Source organism: Liolophura sinensis, chromosome 6 (genome assembly GCF_032854445.1).
Source record: "Liolophura sinensis isolate JHLJ2023 chromosome 6, CUHK_Ljap_v2, whole genome shotgun sequence".
NCBI lineage: Eukaryota > Metazoa > Mollusca > Polyplacophora > Chitonida > Chitonidae > Liolophura > Liolophura sinensis.
The window spans coordinates 19505548-19523639 of NC_088300.1; the positions used below are offsets into that span (position 1 = coordinate 19505548).

General features: G+C 38.4%; 1 protein-coding gene across 1 annotated transcript; it reads right to left on the bottom strand.

The window, feature by feature from the left end:
• Positions 1 to 9808: 9808 nt before the first annotated feature.
• On the bottom strand, positions 9809 to 17745 carry LOC135468511 (uncharacterized). Its single transcript, XM_064746799.1, has 5 exons — positions 17612 to 17745; positions 15295 to 15547; positions 14803 to 14942; positions 13923 to 14044; positions 9809 to 13501 (listed from the first exon to the last, which is right to left on the bottom strand). Exons 2-5 carry the CDS (start codon positions 15470 to 15472, stop codon positions 13069 to 13071), a joined length of 873 nt encoding a protein of 290 aa, XP_064602869.1. The 5' UTR covers positions 15473 to 15547; positions 17612 to 17745; the 3' UTR covers positions 9809 to 13068.
• Between the last annotated feature and the right edge of the window lie 347 nt (positions 17746 to 18092).

Genomic DNA, 18092 nt, shown 5'->3' on the forward strand with positions numbered 1-18092 from the left:
TGATGACTTAATTTAGCAGGACCCATTTGATAATCAACATGAATTTCCGATATCCTGATTGCTAGCATACTTGAGTACTAATCTGTCCACACCCGTATGAAGCAATCCTCAACAGCACCGATCAGTTCACACCAGTATGAAGCAGTCCTCAACAGCACAGATCTGTCCACACCAATCTGATGCAGTCCTCAACAGCACTGATCTGTCCACAGCAGTACCGAGCAACCCTGAACAGCAACGATTACGTTAATGGTCTGTCCACACCAGTATGAAGCAATCCTCAACGGTAAAGGCCCGTCCACACCAGCCGAACACCATCCTCAACAGCACATATCTGTCCGTAGCAGTATCAAGCAATCCTGAACAGCACCGATTGGTCCACACAAGTATGAAACAATCCTCAACAGCACTGATCTGTCCACAGCAGTATCAAGCTATCCTCAACAGCACCTGTCTGTCCACCAAGCAATAACCCACAACACTAGTACCAGTAGTACCAAGCAATAACCCACAACACTTCAACAATTTTGAGCAATATCAAACAATCCTCAACAGCACAGATCAGTCCACACCACTATGAAGCAATCCTCAACAGCACTGATCTGTCGACAGCACGTACTAAGCAACCCTGAACAACACCGATTGGTCCACACCAGTATGAAAAAATTTCCTCAACATCACTGATCTGTCCACCGCGGTATCAAGCAATCATCAACGACATTTCAACATTCTGCAACAATATCGGGCAATCCTCGGCAGCACTGATCAGTTTATAGCAGTATCAAGCAATCATCAACGACACTTCATCGGCATCTGGAAACACTTAATATCGCGTCAGTCGACAGCTTGCAGTGACAGACAATCTTCAGGAGCTAGTGCTACTGCTGTGAGTCCAGCTCATGCTGGCTCCCTCTTCGGTGGAACGTGAGGGGGCCCGCCAGAAATCTGGCATCGTCGTGGTTCCGACGCCCTCCCACCATAAATAGATAACACTTCATAAGTGTACAGCAGTATGAAACAATCCTCTATAGCACACCTAAGTCTACTTTCAAGATAATACATTTTCCCATTGTTGAAGATTTAACTGTGGCAATATCAATACTTGGCCATCTATAAACACTGAAAAGTTCCAACAACACTGAGCATTATACTTCATCAGCACTGCGCCATGCACACTATGTCTCATTCCCAGAATTGCCGGAACTGAGATTTTTCTATCGGCACTTAATTCGACATCATGTACACAGTACATTCACCTGTCTATTTACAACCGTACACCTCCACACCTAATACATTGTTGTATCGCACAATTGTTTTGATCAAATGAAGACAGATGGTTAATATGTTGACATATTATATGTACTGTAACAAAACCAACAAAAATGATTTGTGTAAAGTAAGTGTATTCTTCATCACCATCCACAACAATCTCAAATAACATAACAAAATCAATAAGTTAGCACTTCTGTAACGTGTATATATATGTAGTAAACTGGATACATACAAATCCAGAACACAAAAAACGGTACCTAACAGCCCAAAACAACCTAAAATCATTCTGGGTCTACCACGCACAGCATTTAGTATCACCATTGTCGTAAACTCGTCGGCCGAAGTGGGCTGTGTCCTGAATATGAGTGCGAAAAGACACCAAGAGGTGACAACAGCGACAATGATACAGCACAGTCCGAATGGTCCGTTCCGTCGTAAACATTCCCTGTGTTGTAAGAACTCAGCTTTCGTCTCTTGATACAACTATACGTGACGTCATTTAGTTCCTGGCTGACGCTGGAAAATCGGCGTTTCTTTTGAGGGTTTGACGCAAACTCAAAGTAAGATGTACGTGATGTCTCGTCTGTAGTCGATTGTCTTCGGTTTTTAGAGATACAACAGCTTGAGTCCGAGAATACAACAGTGGAAGGTGTGGAGATATTCTCATTTTCTGCAGCACCAAATAGAAACACATCGTCACAATTCGGAGAGCCAGTGGTTGGCTCTTCGTCGCTTTGGCACGCGTTTAAACAGGTAGTCGAATTGTCCTCGATCGCTGTGGTCATCTCCAGTAAATTTTCCACGAACAAGTCAGATACCGGGGAAAGGTCATCTGACACGAAGTCTAGGTCATCTGGAAAAAGAAACATAGAACAATCAGCATGGAAATACACATTTGCGATGGTCCAACTTATACAGTATAAAAATGGGACTGAATAATTATTACAAATAAGATAACGTGTATACAAAATTACTCAAAACTACATATGCATATTTGGAATGACAGCAAAACCGAAAAAGTATCCGAGAGCTATGTTAACCTAATAGATTGTAGAGTTCCCTGTGTGCCTCATCTATAGTTTTTTCCTCCACCCCAAGATGTGCCGTTAGAGGCTGTGTCCCGTGGGTTAGTCTTTGGGCAGCCAGGTACTCGGGACAGATCATCAGGCTGGGTTCACAGTGATCCTCCCCAAGCCCAGGAAATCTCTCATCCTGTATAGTGTACACTATGTTAGTGTTCACGTGGAGGGCTTGGCAGTTTTCAGACTTGTACCGTGACGTGACACGACCGAAACAGTCCATGACAGCAGATATTGGCGATCGGTTTGAAAGTGTTAGTTTGGTTTGGTATGTCGATCTCAGAGCTCCGTATTTATTTTCAAACCCTCACCACAAGGGGTTGGGGGTTTTAAACTCTCACAGCCAATCAAAACCTCTACAAAAACACAATCGATTTCAGTCAGTTTATTCCCAGAGTGATCGAGAAATAGCTCCAGCATGGGACGGAAGTGGGATGTCTTGTGGTGGGGGAGACGTGAGTTTTTGTTGTTAGAGCAAGGATGAATAACTCTCACCCACGGGGAGCCGGGTCATACTGACAAGAATCTTACATCGAGCGTAGATAAAGGTATGTCTCTTGTGGAGAGGCAAGCGTATACTCAAAATTCACAATGAAGGGAAGAACTCTACACTAACTATCTGTTATTTCCACACCTTTCTTTTGTTATCATATTTGGGCAACGGAATCAAAACAGCGGGAAAATGCACAGGGACGCCACTGTGCAATTCTCGAGGTGACATTCTCAGGGTAGGCATTCTAGAAAGACATCAATTAAGTATTTTTATCAGTAGAAGTTGCCAAAATGGTGATAAAGTAATCCGCCCATGGCTATTGTGGAAAGTTTCATAGAGACACTTTTCCCCAGGACGTCGAAGATTTCAGACCTGGGTTTCAGTATTAACTTTAACACTGCTCACTTCGCCAGAATTGTGATTTCCCTGAGCAATTCTTATTTTAGTACCTTAGATTATCGTAGACTTTTATTTAACTTCAAATCTATTTCAGGACAAACCCTCTTGTTAACAGTAATAGAGCGCTGTGACAGTGGAACCTGTTTTGTCGCGGACATACCTAATGTGATCATGAACAATTACCTCATCCTTTGTTGATAGATAACGCTTAGGTATCGGAAATTGTTTTAGACACTATGTTCGTTGGCTTCTGTACGGAGTAAATTGTGTTTCGAACAAGGGTATTATATGCACTATGGGATAGATTGGGGATGTTGGGTATTTAACAATTATATCCTTCCGGTATGGAAACACCGTAGCTGGAATGTTAGATTTTTACGTATAAGCTAGCATTCTTGAAACTTTTATACTTGTATACAAGCCTGTGTCCAAACACATTTATTAACGAAACAGTTTAGTATTTGGACACTTTGGTCCGTTTGACTGTCTGTATCGTTACGTTGGAATTTTACAAATTAATAAAGAGTTTTTTTATTGGAAGTTAACTCCTTTGATATATGTAATTAACCATGTGTCAATTTAGCTTAGAACGATAGGTGGAGGTTTTACATATAAATCCTGTATTGGGAGTTTGTTTCGTTTGTTTATTTGTTTATTCATTTGTTTGTACATAAATTCACCCATTGTATTCCTGTATTCCAGCCTTTATTCTTTTGCTACGCACGATTTTAAATATAAACCTTGTCATATGGAGTATAAAACAGAATGTGCTATTACATATAACCAGTAGAGCGCCTCCGTGGCTCAGCAGCTCCATGTAATGGATTGGGAAAGTTGGAAACCAGTACCAATGTAAATAATGACATTTTTCCTATTTGTGAAAAAGAAATCTTTACTCTTAGATTTGGCATTAGATTATGACATACTTGTGTATGTCTGTATTCTCGAACACAGCGGCATGCTAAATTTCTTACTCACACAGATTAGTTTTGGTCATTTTATGGAGACTGACAGTCTGAATTCTGACATTGATATTTATACAAAGTGTAAGGGACGGTTTTATTGGAATTTACCTCTGTCGATATAATTTCCACACTTTATAAATCTTTACCTTGCAACAACACAAATAAACGTTTGTTTATATTTTCTCTCCTAGATGGAATAATGCTTGATCCGCCTTGCAGAGGTTTACCTTCTATGTGGGATCACAGGTTCCTTTTCGTTGGTTGTTTAAACATGTTTTCAGCCGATAAGGTTGGCTTAGGACCTATCTGGCTTATACTTGGCATTGAAAGTTTAACTGTATATTAAAACCAGAATTTAGGAAGTATGCGTGTTGCTTCAAGCCGGCAGCATATATATATATATATATATATAGATATATGTCAAAGTCCATCACAGTTAGGAAACTGAGGAAAAGTTTGGACGAAACGATACTTGTAATAGGTGATTGTACTGTTACATTGGCATTTTATTAATTAATAAGAGTGTTTTTATTGGAATTTAACTCTTTTGATATATGTAATTAACCGTTCGTCGCTTGACCTTAGAGCGACACACATACATTTTTGTTTACACCTTTTCTCCTATAAGGAACAGTACTTTTAGTTTCAGAGTGGTTTACTCCATGTGATATCACAAGTGCAAAAAAGTTCCCTTTCGTAATGTTTAAGTTGAATGATCTAGATAAGGGTCACTCTGAGAAGCATTCAGTAAGTCAGCCATCAGCTCTTACGACATTAGAATAATAAACAAAGAGACAACAGAACAAAAACTACCACAATATTTTCGAGAATGAACGAAACGGCCCGAAACTGGAACATGTGCAGTAATTCGCCTTTATGAAGCCAGATATTCAGTTTCATTTCAGAATACCGAACCATTTTGACGAAAAAAAATGTCCAGAAAATAGTTAAAATCCAAAACAGAACAAAACGATGTATGAACGTTTATATCATCATCTTTGCACCGTTGTAGAATGACAAGACAATTGATTGCATGCGCGCCTGTGAAGTATTATGTTGTTCTGTTCTCTTACAACTCAGTTGTTGTTAAAGTTACTCAGTTTTGCACTCAATCTAATGTGTCATGTGTGTGTTTATCTCTGGTGAGTTATTTTGGCCCCATCTTTTCACGACACGCTTGTCATCATATATGGCACATGCATAATTTATAAAATACCAAGCATGCACAAGATTGTAGCGGTTTAACGCTAATCCAGGACCTAGGATCTCGAAGGTGCCTTAGACTTAATCTTCACTTGTGGCGTTATTACTTTTGACTTAGATTTGAACTTCATTGCTAATTTTTAAATTTGTTATGGAAGTCTGCCATATCTCTCAGTTTAAAAATAAAAAAATGTATATACTCCCAATTTTAGAGTAGTAAAAAGTTTTGAAGTTGAGACTAGTACGTCTGACATTAGTTAAAAACAGCATCATGGTCTTGGGGCCTGACACAATATCTTCTAATGCAAAAATAGTATACGCAAAATAGCCTTAATCTGATGTCAAACGGCTTAAACGATGCACGACTTTGATCCAAACACAAAGATGCCTGCTCAACGTAAGAGACGGGGATATTACATAATGAACTGATTATCAGAGAATTAGGGGCAAACACAACGGGCAAGAATCAACGGGATTAAAATTGATCTCACCATTAAGACACCAAGCTACTCAGTCACGCAACGCCCATGGAAATTATAGGAACATCATTATGTCTTACTATCAGATTATACAATTGTATAATAAACGTATTCTGACAGGATCACGCCAGTAATGTTTTTTTAGGTGTATTTGCCCCACAAATTAGTTTTGCAGGGTAGAATTTTCTTCACGTGACAGCTTAAATCGATGAGAACTCAGAGCTTTTACGACGCCCAGATATTTGATTCCACCGTTTACGAAATGCAATATGCGGCCACAGAAAATATGCTTGCTAATTCAACAACTTTGAAAATGCAAACACATGGGTCATCATCAGTCCATCAAACAGGTGACGAGGAAAGTACAACTATATAGTATAACTGTAGGGTTGGTTTCTCTAGACTTATGTTCGTTCAAAACTGTCTTTAAACAACAACGAAAGAATGCTTCAGTTGTACACAAACGAAAACTAAATTTTATGATGTACTAGCGTCACGCTGCTGAGAAGTATTTGTTGATATTCACTCGGCCGTATGGTCATTTATACGGACAGCCATGTACAATCCAAAACTGGAATCTGACAACCGAGGAAAAATACTGATGCCGATTGTTTACCTAGGGTTAACAAGATGCCTGACAAACATTTCGACTTAAAGCCGCACTTGAAATAGCCAGAGATGGATTCGAACACGCGACCTCATTCGCCAAGAGCATAACGTGTGAGCCAGCGAGGCAGCTGACCCACTCATCTGGAATGACAAGTGATCAGAAAAGATAGAGATATTTCAACGACTATAGTGTAGTTTATTGATTAATTCTAGGAGAACAAGGGACATCTAATCTGTTTATTACACACGGTCACAGCTAACTGAAGGCATTCACCAGAGCTCAACCTTACAAACACAACAAAGAGCTGTAATCACTTCTTGGCTAGTACAAAGTATTGGGAAGATAAATAACAAGCCTCCATTATAATAATTTATATCAGCATGTAAATTACACACACCCAACAATACATGTAAATTGCATAAAACTAAAGGAAATCAAAAGAAAAAAAAAGAAAATCACAAAGAACATTGTATCACAAGCTTCGACAATACGTAGATTATGCTTAGCATGAAATGAAGTAAAATAAAAATACGTATAAAAATGAATCCCAATGAAATGTTTATTGATTAAACAACTTCTTTTTAAATACCTTCCTTTTTTTCATATCTCGCTAAAACTTATTAACTTTAAGTTAAAAACAACAGGGATAAGATAGATTATCACAAAAACTTGTCCTACATAATTATCACATTTCTACACAAAACAAACTGTGAATTTATGTTTCTTTAGTAACATGACAACATCAAGGAACAGTTCACAGCACTATCAAGTAATTCTCAACAGCAATCTGATGAGTACATTGCAGTACACTGCAATCCTTAACAGGACTGACGAGTTCCCATTCAGCACTGGACATTTCTTGATCAGTACTGAAAACTTCACAAATCGCACTAAGCAGATCACATGGACACTAGGCCACCTAAACCACTGATCATTCCACAATAGCATTGAGCATTACACCTTAACAACACATGCCATGGATTCTATACTTCATTTTCTCGCCAAAGAATCAACCCAGAATTACAACAACTGCCACTTTTCTCCAAGTTCATTCCGCCATGACATCTTGATGACAGTGATAAACATTCAGTACACTGCAGTAGTGATCATACAGCAGTCGTAACAGTGTCCACAGTTCTGAGATCCGTGATACTGGCCGGTATGAGGACACATTATAGCAGAAGTGCATAGCAACAACTATAGATGGATTGGTCTTTGATCAGTAGGGATGCCATCAGTTCAAATACCTTTCGATGGAATGGTTTCATTTTTGCAGCGTATATATTTTACCAAGAGTTATAGGGTATCAGTGGAGATGTTTTTTGAGGCTAGTGTATCACTACAATGGGGACTGGTCATGCAAAACTGGGCATTGCTCAAGGGAAACCACTGGATATTGCTCCTGAGATACTACTGGACATTGCTTATGGGACACCACTGGACATTGATCACAAATTTCTTTTGGATCGTAAGACATGAGGTTAACATCTACAACTGTTCATGATCAAATGAAAGCAGAGAAGTCATGCTAATGGGACAACAGGGAAGATGTCCTGAGTACAGCAGCAATCAAGCTACTGAAAAACTGCCATGAAGAATGTTGATGGTCATGAAAATCTGTCAGAAATGGACCATGCATTGACAGCAGAAAGAAAACATACAAATTCCTTTGAAATTGGTATTTTCTTTCATAGCATATGCATCATGAAAATTTTACCATACACTCTTGAGGTCAACAACTTGTCCAATTTGGCATTAAAACTTCCTTAAACATTGTCCTTAAAACTTTCTCAAGACCTTTCCATCACAGGCCTCCAATCCGACTAGGGGGCTCCTATACCGGAACTCCATATTGAATTGTGCATTTTACATCATTGTCCAGGATCACCTCAGAAGAAACTAATGTGAAACCATGAAAACCATACATTGTACTGATTTACAACACCGCAGCAGGAAGGATCCAATGAGAAAGCCGCCAGGAGAAATCGTTCCCAGTTTAACCATGATATGCCCATACAGTAACACATCGACCTGGAACTGTCTCACCAATACATACATGTAACCACTACAGATTTATAGAATGATAGAATGAGTAGGACAGAATGGGAAAGAAGGAAGGGGAAATCATTCCACGTCACTCCATCCATCCCATTCACGCATAAAGAACACAGACAACTAAGTGTCAGTAACATGATATATACGCTATGGCGTAAAGCACTAGAAGGTCAAAGCGTCAGTTAAGGCTAGAAAGTGTGCATGAGGAAGTTCCAGTACACAGGATCAGAGCACCAGAAACAGCGGTGTTGAAGCTTTCAAGAACTACACAGGGCAATAAATAAGTCATATAGGTCTTACATATTATGCTAATGAAGTTCTCTTACTAGGGACAATGACAACACAAGCATTGGACTAGACAGCCATAGTTTTGTAGGTGGTGATAAGTATGACTGCACGGTAATGATAAAAGAGCTTGATTTAACCATGTGCATATTAATCACATCAGAACAAGTCCGCAGCCGTTTTGTACCACTGTATAGGCTTCACTGTCAACTAACAATCCCCAATCACAGGATATCACATCTTAACAAATAAGGCTGATGGATGAAGAACACATGTCTCTACAAAGGAAGCAGCTTAAAACAAATACATAGCAACACACAATTCAATTAGCTCCAGTACACTACCAGATACATATACAGTGTACACATATGTCCTATGATAAACAATTTTACACAGGTTAAATACACTCCACTCCAAAAGCTTACAATGTAAGAAGTCAATGTTGGTATGTAAAGCTGTAGTCAAATAATTTTAATACTCTCCACCAAGACTATAAATACAATGAATCAAAACAAAATGAGGTACAATGAAAACTGAACAGATTAGTTGTACCCTTAAGAGAGCCACTGAGAGAGTAAGTAAAGGTACATGAAGTTCAAATTTTCAACTGGTAATAACCTTGCTGAAAAGCACTATATACTTCCTGGTTGTGAACTCAAATACTGATACATTGCTAAAAAGCTTCAACACCAAAAGCAATAAATATTTCCATAAAAATATTTAACTAATACTCTTAGTAATAAAAAGACATTCAAAATTGACATCAGCAAATAGATTTGTAATAGTATAACCAACAAAACAGAACCCAGATAACCAAAGAATAAAACAGCTGAATAACAAATGCCAATGCTCTGATGATAGCCTGTGATGCATTACAATGTACATGAATGTAAGCAACCTTACAAACTCTACATCAAGTGTTACCTTTTGATAAAGGTTTATCATGTGCCTCATGTGTTATCATCTCAATGCGAACCAAAGAGATATGATATAACACAAAACTAACTCAATTTATGGAAAATTAAGACAAAGCAGATTTTCTGCTCCCAATAAGCAAAACTAGGGTAAATTATTTTAGCACGAGTTTTGTAGATCATGCCAAAATCAGTGAATAAAGAGTTCTATTGATGTAACCAAAAAGAAAAAATTAAGGTAACGTAATTGCCAATCATTAAGCCTTATCATTACCAATGCTAGTCTGATGCTTGCACCAAAATGAATGATGAACACATCGGCAATATACAATGTACTAAGAGTCAGCATATATTTCATTGTATGCAAATGTGAGCAGCCATCTCTACACTATCAAATGCACTGACGCCAAGTACTGGCATACCACTTAATCTGTTGACATACAGTAAAGCACAGACAGAGTGAGTCACTAACTTAACAATATTCATACTGCGGACATGTAGCGCAGCCCTGGAAATTTTTAATCATTTAATCGCTTGGACGCTACATCATTATACATCAGTCAGTAGACTGCTTATAAAGCAAATCACTAAACTACCAGCTTATGTTGAATCACAAAATAGCTAATAATGCACTTCTGACATACACTGAATCACCAAACTGCTTAAGTACAGTGAATGACTTAACTGCTCATATATAGTGAATCACTTAACTGCTGACACATATGTACCATGAATCAGTAAACTGATAATGTAAATGTAAAGTGAATGAGTTATCGACTCACTAGACATGCTAAAATGAAAGGCTTATGAAAGACTAAACTTTAGACTTACAGTCAATCAGTACCAATATACTGTTTAAACAGACTATTTCAAAAGTTTAAGACACAAAGTCAAAATGAAGACACAGAATAAAATCATCATGTATACATTCATCAAGGAGAACTACATCCAAAAGTGAACTGAAACATGGTAAATAGAGACACATTTACACTGTTGGCCCAGAAAAATACACATACAATTCAGTTCATAAAACATGATGACAGTAAAGGAACTACGCATACGTGTGTCTTTCTGTTGTTCCTGATAGACTATGAAGAAGTATACCCAATTCAACAAAGACCAATAAACAAACCAAATGAGAACCTTATTGTTTCTTGCAACAGTGATTTAACAATAATTTCATTTGATAGTACAGTATAACAGTGTTGAAATAAATAATGAAAATCATCTATTTGTCCGAGCACAAACCATACGATATGAATCAATATTGGCACTTACAGTTTCACTTATTCAGCCATGCACCAATCCCCTATAAAGAATCAAGTGTGTCTGAGGTGAAGTATTATGACAGCCCGTGTCCATGAATGAATCCATAGCTCGGTCCTGCATGACTATGAACTGAATAGTCAAAACAGCACAATTTTCACTTGACCAGCAAGTGACACAAGCTAAATGTAGTGCAGTGTAAAGCACTATGTCCATGCAAGTTTCTATATTCATGTACATGAAGAATGTTACAGAGACTAAACTGCTTTCATGTGAATTCCACACAATAATGTATTACACCTAAGCTTTAGTTTTTGTTTTCACAACACAGATTTTGAGTGATTCTGATTAATTCCTCCACCTTACAGGATCACTTAGAGCTTTTCTGTGAAGTTTGATTAATTTCTTATCCAAAAAAAAAATATAGGTGTTTTCAAATCAAAAGTATGCTTTAAGGCCTTTATGTGCCTCTGAAAGTGCATTTTTACAGGCCAATGTTAGGGGTGACATACAGTACATGAATGACCATGAACTAACAAAGATTATCATTACACTTCAATCCTAACAACAATGCTACTTTAAGGGAAAAAACATTTTTATATTGACAGAAAATAAAAATATTGCATGGTATACTCCATTTCAATGATCTTAAAACCACTCAAGTCTAACAGAATATCAAAAACATTTAAAGAAACTTTGTTCAATCCATCCACTTTTAACCAGAGAAATCCTCAAAACTTTGTTAACAACAGAATAATAAATTATAAACCTTGTCCATTTCATCTCAGTTAAAATTTAACCAACACAGCAACCTTGTTCACTACATCTAAATTCTAACCAGAAGAACATTAGAAACCTTGTTCACTTCATTCTAGCTTTAACCAAAACAGTATTGCCAATAGAATCATTGTTCACTTTATCTCAGTATTAACCAAAACAGTTTTACAGATAGAAACATTGTTCACTTAAGGCGGGTTTAAACCAGAACAATACTGTCAATTATTTAATTCATGTACTTTCAAAGAAGAAAAGAGATAATTTGTTGAATTCATTTCAACTCCAGAACAAATATCAGAAACCTCAGTCAATTATTATACCAGCTATAAAAGAACTATATTAAGCCTTGCTTGCATCTAACAACAATATAATAAACACTTCTTAATTTATCTCCACTGTAAGAGCTATACCACATAATACATCTGAGATATCTCTACATTTATCAGCAACCTTCATACAAATCACTCGGGCAATACCTTTTCAACAGTAACACCATCACCACAAACTGCACCCAATGCATCAAGACTTGGTTAACTTTACCACTGAAGTGCCCAGTAACTCTGATATCATGCGACTTAATTCACCAAATTTGTTTGAAGAAACTGTTAAAAAACTCAAATTCGTTTCTTCTGCTGAGGATATGTGAATAGGAGTGAATTTAGGAGTAGTGATAGACAATGTAGACTAGGGCGTACTTACATGTACATTGTATGGTTCACACCCAAGTTCCATAGTTAACAGTTGCCTATACATCCATTATTAGAAAACAAATTCTACAGGTGATCACAAAGGTCCAGAAATACATGTATGTACCTCAAATTACCCAGAGATGAGTACAATGACTAAACCCCTTATAACTAGCAAAGGAATACCCCAAAAATAGAGCAAATATGGGAACAAACTATCCACAACATCTACACATGGTAGCCCCCTCTTACAGGTGCAACTGGAGAAACCCAGTGCCTTCGCTAAACCACTTGCCAAATCGCTAAAACTACTTGTGTTAATGCGTGTAGCTTGACATGACTGCAGATGCTCTTCTTTACCTGCACATATCTCACCACATGTGTTCTATTACCTGAAAGGCTGGAACTGCGAGGTCTTCCTCAATAACCTATTAAAGGCTTCCTTAATACACCACACTTCAACTCTTCACTACTTCACATCACTACTGATAAGGTGAGTACCACACAACCTTGTTTGTCTTATCAAGAGTCAATGTACCCTTGCACCAAATAACCTTAGATTGCCTAACGAGAATGGGTGTGGCCTCAGGGAGGGGGCGTGGTCTCAGGCGTGGAGGCAGGTTCGGAGTCTGTCACCTCTGGTTTTGAAGCCGTAGAGTCTGGGGAATCAAGACAGGTAGCCTCTATTGATGTGAGAGGCTGAAGAGGAGTGGTGACACCACGGCTATCAGCCAAGAACCTGTCAGGAGTATTTCCTCTTGGATGGCCTGTCACTCCATGCCCTGTACGTATCCTGGCCACAACAAGTCTGCTGTTTCTAGAGCCACCCAGCTGTATCGTGTAATTTTCTGTGGCATGATGGGAGTTGGCATTAAGAGCACGTATAGCCTCTTCATAGGTGGGTGGGGGTTCTGTATCGGCTGCAGTGGCCGGATAGTCCCGGCTTATCGTAGACACACCCATTTCCTGTTGAGTTACCTCGTAGTATGATGGTGGGGCATACTCCCTTGTATAAGCCCTACAACAGACATTAAGGTTTTATGATATCTGGTGGTTGGTGATAAATGCAAAGAGACAAAAGTATTGTCTTAATCTACAAGAAACTACAGTTCCAATGATGTTATTATCCTTGAATGATAAGCATTTAATATAATGGAGACGGCATGAAAAAGAACCAGGTCTAGGATAAAAAAAAATAATAAAAAAATGAAGAATCCAGTAACAGCCACAAACTATTTTTTTGGAATCATACAATATTTGCTAAAATTAGAATATTCTTAAATGTGCTTCATTTAATCGACAATGTATTTTCTCACCATTGGGGGAGGGAGAGAGATAAACTGTGTTATCCTACCAGATTCACTCCCATACATGGTACAGCCCATAAAACTTTTCGTACATAAAACAAGCGGAAGTTTCGTTAGAGTTATCTCCCTTACCTCCAAGTAGTATCCCCATCACTGTCCTCTCTGCCAGTGTCCATGATGACAGTGACTGCACCAATGTGGTCATCTCGGTCAATGACCAGTGCTGCCACAGCCCCTCGGCCCACTGGTTGAAACTGGCAACAAGGATTTAAAAAAAATTGTATTCATATGTGTAACTGAAAATACCCAAGAAAATAAAAAAAGTCCTCAGACTTAAATGACTTTTTCTTTGCATGGATGCCACACATGGTCTCCCCTGGTGTGTGCCACTCACTATAAGAGATGGACCACCAAGTTCTTTGGTTAGAGAATGGCTACTAGTCAGCCATATTGTCAAGGCATACACAGCTCTTAGTTTCCTTGGTTGTCTTCTAGATGTACTTTATTATGATTTCTCTGTTATTTGGAGAATGTGATCATCTAGAGAAGTGTATGAGAGCCCCAAACCCATATTATTAAATTACCTGATTTCAGAGCAGCTGCATGGCATTTTACTGTCCTTTATTTGATATAAATAGGTGGATCGATTACACTGTTGCTTTACCAAATCAACCACGTGGGATTCGGCTTACCTTCATATTTAATTTAATTATTTTTGTAAACATTGCACTGTCTACACTGCAACAGCATAAAGTGATGATATTCAAGAGGAAACCTTCATGACTAAAATGAGTTTTACAGAACTTGGCATCAAACAGGACAAACTCGCGATTTAGATGTGTAAAGTAAGCCAGGTGTGTTGACCACATGATTTGGCAGTTTCCGGCAGCTCTAATTTGTGCGCCGTTAAGCAGTATGAAATGAGACCAGCAGATGCCTCTGTAATGCTTTACTCAAGTTTTGAACATAAGAAACAATGACTGCTATTATGTAGATTCTTGAGATGAGATACCTGTATCCTGCCCCTGGCATCTAAGGTCCTCTTCTTGGCAATGAGAAACTGTCTGGTGGAGAAGAGGAGCAAGAGGACAGACAGAGCGATGAGCAGTGGCCCAGTCATGGAGGCTTCACCACCAAACACATCATTAAAACCTGCAGGTGAGACCAGATCACATTTAATATTACACCTACATGCCAAAAGAAATCTGGCTATCAGATTGGGTAAAGCGCTGACTTACACTGAAATTTACATTGATCATATCTCAATAAAATGTGTAAGATCACAAACCATGAGAGCTACAGAAATTCCCAAATCAATAGATTTGATTAATTCTTACTTTGATTTGGGAACATATCTTCATATTTATCTAGGAAAAAAATTTCTAACAACTAAGAGCAGTATAACATACAAAACACAAAACTAAAATGAGAACATAACTGAGTATTCACTGACAAAGAGCTATCCAGGTTAAAAACAGCTGAGTATACAAACAGATCTCCCTACCCAGCCAGGTGAGGATTCCTCCAACAAGGAGCAGAATCCCAGCCACAGTGACGAAAAGGATCCCACGTCTGAAGGGTTCCCGGCCTGGTCCCAATGATGATGAGTGAATGTAGGCACGAAATGCTCCAGGTTGGCACCGCCTGTTCGCCCGCGGTAAAATATTAGCGGTGTGAAACATAACCGACGAAATTTTGCAGCCGTAAATGGTTACACCTTATAATGCATCCTTCACATCCTGAAGCATTTGTCTGCCCTGAAATAAGGGAGGACTTCACTTGTTATACCACACAATGTATACATTGTCATAAAAGTCTATAGGAATGTTCTGATTTTGTATTGGTTGGACATTTGCAGATGTAGACACTTTGACCTGCTCCCCAATATGAGAGCTGAGGTTTTATAAAAGTGATGTTCATGCTCCTTCAATATAATTTGGATGACTTAAACAGTTAATTGGTCTCCTACAGTGCCCTGATTCAACATCTGTGGTGTCTGGCCGAATTAAAACTAACCTTTAAAAAGATTAGCTCTGGCATCTTGAACTACATATACAGGTAGACATACACTTAGTCTGAGATTGCTCTGACGTTAGGTTTGGCGAAATTTTGTTTGGCCAAAGATGATCTCATACCAATATGAGAGTTTGCCCTGGCACAATTCTAGGGCTACTCTTGTAATAGTCTAGATCTATCACATCGCTATGCTTTAACATGGTGGTAGGTGAGATCACACTGGGAGCACTCCAAACTTATGCTCTTATTGTTCCTACATGTATTTTAGTAAATCCCCCATATTGCTTGGTCGTTCGCCTATCTTGTTAGATAGGCTCTTTGAATTCAAGGATTAAAAGTCAAGGCAGGTAAATATCAGAAATTGTTGAAAATAGACCTCAACATTTAATTTAGTTGAACTAAGTCATCGGGCAGAATTCAACCTTTTCCTAGAGTAGATGAAGGCTACTGATGCCAAAGCGAAGCCAAACATGGCAGTGAAGGAAAACACCAAGCCGGAGTTTTGATGTTTACCTTCACGTTTCTTTCTAACAATTTATGCCAACGACCAAACAATACCAGTTTTACTAAGAACACATGTAGGAACATTCAGAGCACAAGCTTGATGAAGTGCTTCAGTGCTATATCACAACCTCCCCTATCACTAGGTTAAAGCAGAGAGGTGTGGTAGGGCTAGACTATTAGAAGTCTAAGTGTGCCCCACTTGAAAACCTGCAGTTGTTGCACATACCTGCCCTTGTCCAATATGTCAAGGCTACCAAAACAGCCGCTTGCTTTGAGCGTCACAAAGGAACCTCAGGCCTAGGAAATAACAGATCAGTGTTGGGCTTGTGATGGTTTGGGTCCATCCTTGGTCGAATAAAATGTAGCCAAATCTAACGTCAGAGCAATCTCGGATTAACAAACATTGGAATTAAGATAGTACACCTAGATGGATTCAGTGTGCTATTTTAAAATTCTCACATTCACCGTAACACTGAGTCCATCAATACCTCTCAAAAAAGATGGTGCAGATTTCAAATTCCCATCTCCTCCCCACTTGTGGCAATCTAACTCACCTTCCCTGCTCTTTCGTATGTAATTCTATGGTGGAATCTTTAATACTAACTTTTTCATTTACTATTCTCACTTATGAAACTAATTAACTCGCTGCTGGGGTGGTCACTGTGACTGGTAGAGCTTTGCCACAACCATTTTGAAGTGTCAGGTGAACCACTTCTGGGTTTGAAATGCCACTGAATTTTGGTATTAAAATCCTCCAGAAAACTATGATGTTCCCATTGTCGTCTGCAAGAACAACTTCAACCTTCTTCATTCAACCCAAAAATGCATAAAAAAGAACTTCTTTAGTGCAGGTAGGTTTGGTTGTGAGTGCAGACCTCGTTGAGATCGGCTCAATTGAGTTGGAGTATGCAGATGTGCGGTGATTTGTTTAAGAGGCATTCGTGGATGATGAAGGGATTTTAAAACATTTTAAATTACGCACTGGGTTCAACTAGATGGACAAGGATTAAGATATATTGACGTCCACCCTAATCACAGCATACACGACTAGCACTACCTAGCATTTTGAGTTAAAATTTTCCTGGGAAAAATATTTTGACTGCAGCTCTCGGAAATTTAAACTGAAGTATGAATTTAACGATTCAAACATGCGTTAGTTTAATAGAATTTCCTGGTCGAGACTGTAGTTTAGATAATCTCATCTGCTACGTTGTCTGATTAACTTTTATGTGGCGTAAATTGGGGTTTCGATAAAGGGGGCATGGCGCAAACATTAAAATGTCCATAATCATAATACTCACCATACGTTAAGGAGAATATTTAGCATGTCCCTACTTTTTTCTGTGCATTGTAAACAACGTATATTATGTATGGCGCATAATAGCGCTCCTAGAGACAAACGGTATCAAAATAAGGTCACTTTCACGGAGAAACGAACTGTCAGTGTTCCGCGATGCTCACCAGTACAGTTTGAGAAAATTGTTACAAAAGATTAACCTGGAATAATCTCGATGAGGACCTTTCTACCTCAACTGGTTTAGACTGAATTGGAAATAATCAATGTTCATGAGTAAAGAAAAGAATAGTCACACATTATTACTACTAATCTGTGTGCGGCATTTGATTTGAAATTCTTTATAACGGCATAATCAACTAAACTAAATTATTTACATTCCGCATTTTTATTAAAATTTAACTGTTTGATACGCCATTAAGTTTGAGTATGGATTGAACAAACTGAATTCGGTTTAACTAAATCCATATGATGTTTTGTTAATATTC